Source organism: Chiloscyllium plagiosum, unplaced genomic scaffold (genome assembly GCF_037043375.1).
Source record: "Chiloscyllium plagiosum isolate Xiang-an unplaced genomic scaffold, Cpla_swu_hap1 HiC_scaffold_16, whole genome shotgun sequence".
In the NCBI taxonomy this organism is placed as follows: domain Eukaryota; kingdom Metazoa; phylum Chordata; class Chondrichthyes; order Orectolobiformes; family Hemiscylliidae; genus Chiloscyllium; species Chiloscyllium plagiosum.
Genome location: NW_028270154.1, coordinates 63,274,329 through 63,285,466, shown reverse-complemented (window position 1 = coordinate 63,285,466; position 11,138 = coordinate 63,274,329). Strand labels below are relative to the sequence as shown.

The 11,138-nt window shown below is 35.1% G+C and overlaps 1 protein-coding gene across 3 annotated transcripts in view; it reads right to left on the bottom strand.

Annotated features, from left to right (window-relative positions):
* Nucleotides 1–1,102: 1,102 nt before the first annotated feature.
* Nucleotides 1,103–11,138, bottom strand: part of crebrf (creb3 regulatory factor) — a 75,055-nt gene continuing 65,019 nt past the window's right edge. For 2 of the 3 annotated variants that reach the window (XM_043703847.2, XM_087995442.1), the window contains exons 8-9: nt 8,890–9,012; nt 1,103–6,041 (exon numbers count right to left, since the gene is read on the bottom strand). In XM_043703847.2, coding sequence (XP_043559782.2) covers nt 5,926–6,041; nt 8,890–9,012 — 239 coding nt within the window. In that variant the 3' untranslated portion in view covers nt 1,103–5,925. Of the gene's footprint in view, nt 6,042–8,889; nt 9,013–11,138 lie in introns of those variants that run through there. The other variant, XR_015759798.1, reaches the window with a different exon arrangement.

The following is an 11,138-nucleotide window of genomic DNA, read 5'->3' as shown; positions in this document are numbered from 1 at the left end:
TAGAACTCAAATCTTTTAGCTGTAAGAGAGAGAGGAATAACAGCTTCCACATCCAGCTTTAAGATCCCAACAACTTCTTAAAGCTAAAATTAAAATTCTGGCTCTGTGGGAGCTTGACCCCACTGCATCATGCTGCTTCTACTGTTCCAACTTAAAAAAAAACTAAAGTTAGTTGGGCTGAGAACAGATAGCTCATCTCCAAGTTTACAACACTTGCTTTCAAAAGAAACATGATAGAACAAATCCTTCTTCAAGACACATCTTGCAACACTAGTTCAACATAATCAAATAGAATTAAGTTCAGGACACCCATTCTGGGGTTTAGTTGCTTTATTATAATCTCTGCAAAACAATATGAAATTCAGACTGCGATTACAAGAAGCTGCAGTACCAACACCTGGCTGATACAACGCAATAGGAAAACTGTTAAGGGGCACAATCACAAAAACAACACAACCTTGTTCATTAAACTCTGTTCCATCGTTTTCTGTACAGTCAGCAAATGCATATGAATTAAAACCTTTTCATTAGTGTAAACCTACATAGAGGTTAAATAAAATGTCTCCAGGTTGTCACTGGCAAACATATAGCATCATTGGTAACTAGTTGCTAACTTTAAAAAAAAACTAAGCTTCCCATGTCCTAATCAAAAATATGAGCAGGAAGCCCATTTTTAGGAGTCCGTTTATGTCACCCTTGAGCTAAGTATTCAAAACTCAGGATGATTTGTTTTCCAATTTCCCATTTCTTGTTGACAAGTCCAAACTCTGACTGATTTAAATCCATGTTCCACTACTTAATGGCACAGCACATTTGTATAAACATACTGTCGCTAACAATGTTTTTTAATGAATACAAAATCAATTGTAATACAAGGCTCTGCCATGTATATGCATCAATCCCATTCACACAATGCAAGCTGTAAAACAACAGAATATATTTGTTAGAGAATTTTCCTTGGATACACCAATGCTTCCATGTGACGTTTAACTACAGCCATGAATAATCATTTGAAAGTGATAATCACCAGCAGTAACCAAAAATGATTCACAATAGTTACTGATGATTTGGAGTGATGGTTCAATGATAAGCACAAATTATCTACATTTACCATGATATTTTATTAATATTCAAACAATAAACAGTGAACTCTTAATAGCTCAGCAGAAACTAGCATATACACTGTAAGAGTTGATGTTCATGTGCTAGAAAATATTTTGTGCTACTGTTGACAGTCTAAATAGATACTAGTTAATGCTGAATGAAAAATATGTTGTTTAGAATGACTGTTTCCCTTTAAGAATGAGGAAATCTAAAACACTTACCAATGCTACATTTGTCAAAAAATGATTAACAGGCACACATATTAATTGGGAGATTAGCTAAAAGTAACGTCATATCTATGACTAATGTATTTTTGGTAGGAGAATGACATTGGTACTCCATTAAAGCACATAACATGCACCTTTAATTAAAATATTTTGTATTAGTTTTAGTAATGTATAGTATTCACAGCAACAATTCAAATCAGTCCAGATAAAATGTACTCCCTTCTAAAGTATCAGGAATAAGATAAAAATCACACAACACCAGGTTATAGTCCAACAGGTTTAACTGGAAGCACCAGGTTATAGTCAACAGGTTTAATTGGAAGACCTGATGAAGGAGCGGCGCTCCAAAAACTAGTGCTTCCAATTAAACCTGTTGGACTATAACCTGGTGTTGTGTACTTTTTAACTTTGTACACCACTTTGATCTCCAGCATCTGCAGACCTCACTTACACCCCAATCCAACACTGGCATCTCCAAATCAGGAATAAGATAAATATGCTTGTATTTCAACTTGATGTAAAGTTGCTGGGTAAGATGACTACCTTCATAACTTCCTTGAGCATACTGTTGGTGCCAAACACACTTAAAGCACAAGTAGAAAATGATCTCCAAAATGGAAAAATACTTATCTACATTTTATAGTTTATGACATTATTGAAGTTGATGCAAATTCTAAATAGCAATACAGACACACAAAAGAGTATTACTAGGGGATACAACTGGAGTAAACAGCCAAACATGTCCAAATATCCAATTAAAATTACTTTCTTTAAAAGGTAATAACCACTTTACAAATAATTTTTCACTGAGTCTTGCTTTCTTCATTACACAAAAAGAAGTGATGAAGATTTACCTAATAGATACATTTTTAAGCTAATTGGGTCCCATAAATGACTGCACAAAATGAATAAAGATCCAGGATCATTCAATACATGTAAAATAAATTATACATTCGATAAACTTTCATGAAATGATTCTCTGGGTATTAACAACTATGCTATCTACAACCACCTTTATCCAATCTCTTGGAAAGGTATCAGATAGTTGTGGTGTAGAGATGGAATGACTAAAAGTAGGAATAAAATTAAATGACATTGTTCTAGTGAAATAGCCAACAGTTCATAAGATTTAATCTTAAGTCAGGATTGATTGTAGTACAAATTAAAAAAAGCAGACAGAAGTTCAAAATTTCTTGTAAAGTGAAGACTTATTTCACATAATTACATGAAGGAAGACAACTGCATAGATGGTCAGGATTTCAAATGAATAGCAATACCACTGTTAGTGCCACCATTAAATATATATTGTGTCTCAAACACAATTTTATAAAAAGAGTACAAGTAGATTTATATTGGAAACAACAGACCTGTCAACTTTAAATGTGAGCTTAAGTGTTGAGTTCATGGTAAAGTTTTAATTTACAACTACGTGGAAAACAATGTTTAACCTTTTAATAGCACAATGTGTATTCATAAAAATTAACATATGTACATAACTGGCAAAAATGCAATGAGAATTTAAGTCAGATTTCCCTAAAATGTCAAAAAAGGTGATTTGTGGACAATAAGGACAGCAATACATTTTTCTGAGAGATCTGTTAACAAAGTTTCTTTCAGAATTAAAACTAGAATTTGAACTGAGCTAGTGCGAAGTGGTACAATTAATTACTCAGACACTTGTGAAAATGAAACATTTGCCATTTATTACACTTTTATTTTCATATAAATCAGGCACTCATTCTAAATATTTGCCATTTCCTATGGATGTTTATAGGCTTGTTAAATTTACATTACACAGGAAAGGTGCTAAAATCTGAGTAAGTTGGTTAATAACTGGAATGTTATTCTTCACAACAAAATCTATCATTCAATTATGAAATACTGGAAAGCATCACACACAAATCATCTTGGTTGTAGTCACAATAAATATTATATGTAGAATATACCTCCATTTGGATTATCTGCATCTAACTAAAAAATGCACCAGTCATAAAGCGGAGTGATACTGATAATTATTGTAAAGTTTTAACTTGTCCTGTTTTAATCTGCTGTAGCACCTCACCTATCCATCAGTAGTTCCCAACAATATTGAATTTTCAACAGGTTTGTCTAAAATGGTATGTGGCATCAGTTTATATTTGAAAATCCATCTTATTAAGGCATAAACATTGAGTCACTTCTTGAACTTGCATGCATTTTGTTGCTGGGTTTGTACTTTCTGAATGGATCAATTATACTCAGAATACACAGCATTTTACCATACATTTTAAAATCTGATTTTGAGAGCTATATTTCTTTCAGTATCCAAAACTAAATCTTGATTTTAAAAAGTCATCCCTTTGAATATCCAAACTGGTGGTGGGAAAAATGGCAGGATCCACGTGAGACCTGCATTGTAAAAATTATTGCAATTATGCCAGAAAAAAAACATTATGAATCTGAAAATAGAACTAGACATATTCAAATTTATAAATATAGCTTTTCAGTGCTATATTTCTAACTGGAGAGTTTTACAGATCTGTTGTTTCAGAATGTATGACAAGAATAAATCAATCATTCCAAGAATACTTAACATGCTCAGTCTGTCAAAATTCCAAACAGAACATTATACATCTCTCTTTTTAAAGGTTATTTTATATATTAGCATAGATTAAAATATTTATGAAAAAGGAAGCAAGATATTACTGGCATCAAAGTACGACCATCTCTAGACTATTTAATGCCACAGAGTCCCCTGGTAAAATGTAAAGCTGCACAGCTTGCTTTCATTTTGTTACCCAAGAGTAACTATACATTTTACTAGCAGGTATAAATCAAGTATCACTGTAGCATTCTTACAGGTCAGGAGTAGCAGCAAATGGCAGGAGTACAAATGCAATGGTGACAAAGTGCAATTCTAATATTCATAAAATAAAGTGTTATCAATTAACAAGCATTTTTTTATTTACAAAGAAACACAAAAATAAGATTAACTGCACTTCTACAGCTGCCAGTAGGATGGATGTTAACATTAAGCTCTGACGTCCAACAATACCACTCAGATATCAGCACTTCACGATGACTGAACTCATTAATATGTGAAGTAACTTTTAGATCCATAACCTAACCAAAGTGACACAACTTTTCAATCCAGTTACTACTAATGAATATGAAAATAAAAGCTAAAAACTCATGTTGGTCTATTTATACTGTCCTAATTGAAAAGCTACACCAATTGAACAAATAGGATCAACAGAATTCAGATATTTAGCTTTTACAATAACTATTTTGGTTACTTAATTGAGAATACAAAAATATATAGCTTTAGAAGTACTTTTTACATCCTATCGAGAAACATTTAGAAATTTGACATGCACATTACTGCATTAAATGGAAAAAGTGGCAACTTAGGAATTTCAGAATTGGGAGGCAATATACATTTATACAATTGTACAAATTGTTAAAATCAAATTTTAGTTATTTGCCTTCAAGAGTGTACCACATACATGCATTTATCTTTTTTAATGTAACAATTACAAGCCACTATATTACACTGAAATGTTAACACACAACTACAAATAAATTACATTCTTTTGCTATGCATCTATATCTGCAGAAGACAAGAGTCCATAAACTCTTACTATTTGATTTCCTAGAAGCTTAACAATAGCTTATAGGATAAAAATCAGATAAAGTGTATTTGCATCCTCTTTCTGTGGCTATTTGGACCCACACAACCTATTTCACAGTTCTAGTAAAACCCTAACCCCAACCCTGATTACATTCAATTCTGTATCAGTGTTAGCTGTGCAAAACCTTACTTCACTGGCATTATGCCATATAGTTGCATTTGTCTTTGGTACAAAATAGTGTGCAAATATTTCTGAAAAGTACCGAAACTCATGTTTCAATAACCATCTTTATACAATACAGACTCTGTGGCATATATCTACATTGCTGAAATATTCCTATTTACATTCAAAATGGTTTAAACAGCCAAAGAGTGAAAATAAACAAATACTTTTTTAAATCCATAAAATTTACCCACTGTACATCCATTTCACCTTACATCTTTACTTTCATTTAAATACAAGGCACAGAGAATATTACTCCTTTCTCAAACTTAAATACTCACACAATGTCTGGAAAAGGCCATGTAATTTACTATATGAACTATTTAACTCATACTTAATAATACAAGAATATATAGTATATACAAAAGAAATATATAATGTTACTAATGGAAGAAAATCAGCAACAGCGGTTAACTTTAAAAATAATTACAAACTAATTTTCTTGATTTCTTGATTCAACTACTACATCCACATTTCTATGGAAACTTAACATAAGTTCCTACCAACATTTTAGAACACATCAATCCTTAGTCATTTTATAGGTAAGTGAAATTTACCTCATAGTACCTGAGCCCACATAACCATACTTATCTCATTGTGCATTTCTTTTCTAGAACTCTAACATGAGTTTTCCTTCTCCTTTTCAAGCAAGTTTAACACAACTAACAAAATGTCACTTGCTATAATGAATCAAACATTTATCACAAAAATGGCAAACATGTAACTATAGGTTGAAGTTGTTTCTGACAGAAGATATCGTGTTACACTTTTGATGTGGGTACGCGAAGACCTTCAAGACCACCTGTTGGGTCTCCTTCTCCTGTTTTTTCTAACACTTGATTGACAAAGTCAGATGTTTGTCCAGCTACTGTTGTCCCTATCAGAAAAGGAATAAAAACATAAGACTGGTAATCACTTTTAAAACAAAAATTAGATATTTTATAATCTTAACTATTACCTCTATTACATTTACATTTCAATGAGCCACTCTCGCAATGCTCAGCGCTCTGCTGCCGCCATCTTATGTGTTTTCCGGAGCCTGAGAGCGGGGCCGGGGCAGGAGCTGCCGGCCGGAGAATGCCTGGCGGATAAATGTGGCCCAAACCTGACATCCCTTTGCTGTTGATGTTAATCGTGACTGTGGCGGAGTCGGAACGGCCAGTCCCTCCTCCCTGCCTTTTATCTTAGCCTGCTGGACACACTTTCCTCATTACTGAAGAAGGGCTTATGCCCGAAACGTCGATTCTCCTGTTCCTTGGATGCTGCCTGACCTGCTGCGCTTTTCCATCAACACATTTTCAGCTACATTTCAATGAGGCAGGCTGTGTTGAATTCTCATCAACCTTCTCTGAAATTCTCATTTCAGAGTTCCAAACTGACTTGAGAACCATTTCCATGTGCTGACCCCATATGGTTGATTAAAGACATGCCAACCACTATTTTAAAATGGAGATACAATTCAAAAGTGCAGGCAGACTATCCAAGCCAAGGATCCCAATGGGATGCTCTCCAATGCTACTGGAAAGGCAGCTCTATCAGTTAAGGGGCAAGTCACCAAACTAATGACCATCAGAGAGCATTGGGCAATCTGATAGAGAGCGAGACAGAATGTCAATTATGTTTTCTAAGTTTTCAAATGACCACAGATGCAGGGGCATGCAACTGGAGGTGCAACTCCTTGCATGATGGCCAGTGACTGCAGCTCAGTGGCCATTACAAATGTTGGTGGGTGGGAAGACAGATGCAGAACTCCTTGCAGCAACAACTGCTCCCCATGCACTCCTACCACTTGGCCCATAGACTACCCTGTCTTTACACAGCATCTGAGGCGCAGGAGTATCCTGATGAATGCCTTATGCCTGAAATGTCATCTCTCCTGCTCCTCGGATACTGCTTGACTGGCAGTACTTTTCCAGCACTACATTCTTCGATTCTGATCGTCAGCACCTGAAGTCCTCATTTTATTCTCTGCTTATGTTACCAAAACAATCTGATCAGTTAATAATTTCATATCCGTAAATAAGGAATGAGAAATTCCAGTTAAACCTAACTCTGATTAAATTGGCAATGAGATGTTGCAAGAAAAATATTGACACATGCAGCTATTCTCAATACTTTCTGCCAGCTGACCCATGAGATCAGTGGCTTGGTATCCGGTGATTAAAACCTTGCAGCCAGTATGTGGTCTGGGTAGCACAAGTGAGGCAGAAGATGAGAAAAGAAAATGTAAAAACAAAAAGCAGCCACTTTCTTGCTAAATCGCTGTAATCTATTGAACTTTCTTTTCCTAATAGGTGACCCAGAAAAGTTTATTTTGTCTCAATGTACCAAAATTAGGAGAGCTATGGTCTGAGAAATCTATTATTGTTAGCTGTAGGGACAAAAGTTCACTCAGAAATCTACTGGTTTAAGAATCTTAAATATATTTTACACAAAATAATGAATAACTCAGTCCTCCATTGCCTGATAATACAAGATTAACAAAATAAAATATACTGGGATTACTCCTCATATGTCAACGTTTGCAACATTCCTGTGAAAAGTATAGCAGAAGCTAAAAATCAGGTAGTATATCATAAGAACGAAGAAGAGTGTATAAAAATAAAAAAAAAGTGGCATTCAAAAGATTAGTTTTGATTTCCTCTTTCCAAGTGATGTGATGAATTGGACTGAAGGGTTTGTTTTCATGCTGTACATCTCCATGACTCTAATGATTACGTAGTTTAAAACTTCAGAACAATACTAAAATTTGTTAGTGCGTTTAAGACATAGGGAGTAGAAGTAGGCCAGTCGTCCCATCTAAACTGCTCTGCCATTCAATGAGATCATGACTAATTTGATAATCCTGAACTAAACTTTACGCACAACCACTAATTTGGATTAAAACCATTACAATTAAAAATTCTATCTCAGCCTTGAATACACTTAATAACTAGAATCAACAACTCTCGATGGTAAAACGACCATAAATTCACTACTCTTAAAAAAGAAATTCCTCATCTCTGTTTTAAACGGGTAACTGTTTACTCTGAGATTTTGTCCACTGGTCCTAGACTCTTCCACAAAGGAAACAAGCTCTCCACATCTACCCTGTCATACCCCCTAAGAATTTTATATGTTTCAAAAGGACTCCTCTCATTCTTGTAAATTCTAAAGAGTACAAGGGTTAGCACTGCTGCCTCACAGCGCCAGTGAACCGGGTTCGATTCCTGCCTCAGGCAACAGAATGGAAACTGGGTGCTCCGGTTTCCTCCCACAATCCAAAGATGTGCAGGTCAGGTGAACTGGCTATGCTAAATTGCTCACTGTGTTAGGTGCATTAGTTAGGGGGAAGTATAGAGTAGGGAATGGGTCTGGGTGGGTTACTCTTCGGAGGGTTAGTGTGAACATGTTGGGCGTAATGGCCTGTTTCCACACTGTTGGGAATCTAACCTACTCAACCCTGTCTCCTAAGAAACACCTTCCATACCCAGGATCAACTGAAATGATTCTTCCTTCGATTGCCTTCAATACCACAATATCTTAGGTAAGTTAATTTCCTGTTGATTCCATTTAAGGTTAATATCTAAGAAACACATAGGACATTAAAAACAAATCTGGTGAATTGTTTTAGTTGAAGTAACTTACCAAGATTAATGATTGTTATAGTCTTGAAGTAAATTACTGAGAGAAACGTGGGGATGAGCAAGCAAACAGTAGGAAGTAAAAAGAAAATAATTTCTTACCGAGTGTTTCATTTAAGAGATTTTCAAGTTTTTCTAGGATGCTGCCACTTCCTTTCTCCCCCTGCCTCTGTACTCTATTTACTATTTCTTGTTTTATTGAGTTAATCACATAAAGCAGATGATCTGCAAAGAACAACATGTTATGAAAATTAGAAAATTCCAATGTAGATAAAAGCAAATGTCAGCATGACACAAACATCTGCAGCTCTGGGTAATCTTGTAATAAAATATTTGGAAAAATAGATCTTAGGGTAAAAGAGAAATACTAAATCATATTATACCAGGTAAACAACAAACACGAGGAATGCAGAAATGCAAACAAAGTATTTTTGTACATTTGACAAACTTTAGCAATGTTTGCTCCATGCTGTACACTACTTCCAGTACGTTGAAAATGTTGACAAAAATCTTGTCACTGATTTCAATTACAAATGAAAAATGCATTCAATCTTGTTTGAATTTTGTCATTCAGTTAACTCTTCAATTAGCAATTGGTTATAGCTGAAACAATGCTATAGATACAGTGAAGGTTAACCAAATTTTAAACAACTTATTGCTTTTCAAGGAGACACTTTAGAACAGATATTTATGGAGAGCTGTCACTAAAGCCACTGTAAGGGCAAGCAATCAAAACTTTCTATTCGACAACAAATGTTTTATCTTAGCATTTGCAGATTAGTACAGAGGTATGGGGGGCTGTTTAGGCGGGTAGGGGTTGGAAAGAGTTATAATGGGAGTTGCAAAGGGAATCATTATAATTAACTTGCACTGAATCCTTGGTCTGCAGAAGAATGGATACAATCACATTCATGGATCTTCTGGAACAGTCAGAATAAAACATGATCATTTTATAGGTAGCTGGAATACCTATTTTAACATTTGATTTCATAAGATATATTAGAGAGAGATTTGGTTAAAGGTGTAGCTGTTTCTGAAAACATACATACTTTGAAATGTCTGCTTTGGGAGAGCAGAGGTTATTAAAATAAAGTACACTAAGATAAAAGTCTACTAATTAGTTCAACAAAATTTAAAATTGATTCCAAATTAGGCATTCTCTGCATTTTACAGTAGCTTTCTTTATTAGCCTTTTCTCTCCAGAGGCCTATTTGTCCATTTTGAAGTGGAACTGGTCTATACTCTGCATAATTATTGATAGATACACAAAACGTCAGTCATTAATCATTTTTTTTTAAGAGTTTGAGCAGAGGGTAAAATCTGAAGGAAATGAATATAATAATTTCTTCCATCAAATGCCTCCATACAGATCAATTACTCATATGACAAAGAACAACCCCAAAATCTACAAAACTGCAAACTTTTTAGATCTCTAAAGGAGCAGAAATTGTTAGCTGCTCTATCAATGGACAATTGATTTGGTATGTTGCATCTTAATGCAACTCTGATCTGGAAATGTTATTGCTGTCTTACTGCTGAACCCTCAATGACCTGGTTCACTGTAAGAAACTACAGAGCAGGAATAGGCCATTTAGTAACTTGAATCTGTTCCACCATCTAGTCATGGCTCATTATCTAGTTCAACATATATTATCCCATATTATCGCCATATTGCTTGATGCCTAGAAACCCACCAATCCCCTTCTTGAATGTAATCAGTGAGCTTCCACAGGGTAGAGTATTCCAAAGATTCATCATTGTGTGAGTAAAGAGGTTCTTCCTCATCCCAGTTCCATTTTGATAGTCTTTATTCTGAAATTAAGTCCCCTTGTTCCAGCTCCCAGTTTTCAGGGTAAATATCTTTTTTGTACCACTTTGTACATCTCTTTATAAATTTTGAAAGCTTTACAAGGTAATCTCTCATTCTTCTAAACTCACAAGAATGATGCTTCAGTATCCTTTATCTATTTTCATAGAAGAGACCCACCAACCCAGGAAAGAGTCTGGTGAATCGCTGATCCACTCCCCCTATTGCGACTATATATCCTTGCTTAGACAAGGGGACCAGAACTGCACAAGATACTCAGTCATAGAGTCATACAGAATAGAAACAGTCTAACTTGTCTGTACCGACTAGACATCCCAATCTGACCTATTCCCATTTGCCATCACTTGGCCCATATCCCTCTAAATCCTTCCTATTCATATACACATCCAATTGCCTTTTAAATGTTGTAATTAAACCAGCCTTCACCATTCTTCTGGTACCCTGCTCCATACACATTACTTTTTAAATCTTTCCCCTAATATCTTGAACCTGTCCTCTAGTTTTGGACTCTCCCATTCAAGGA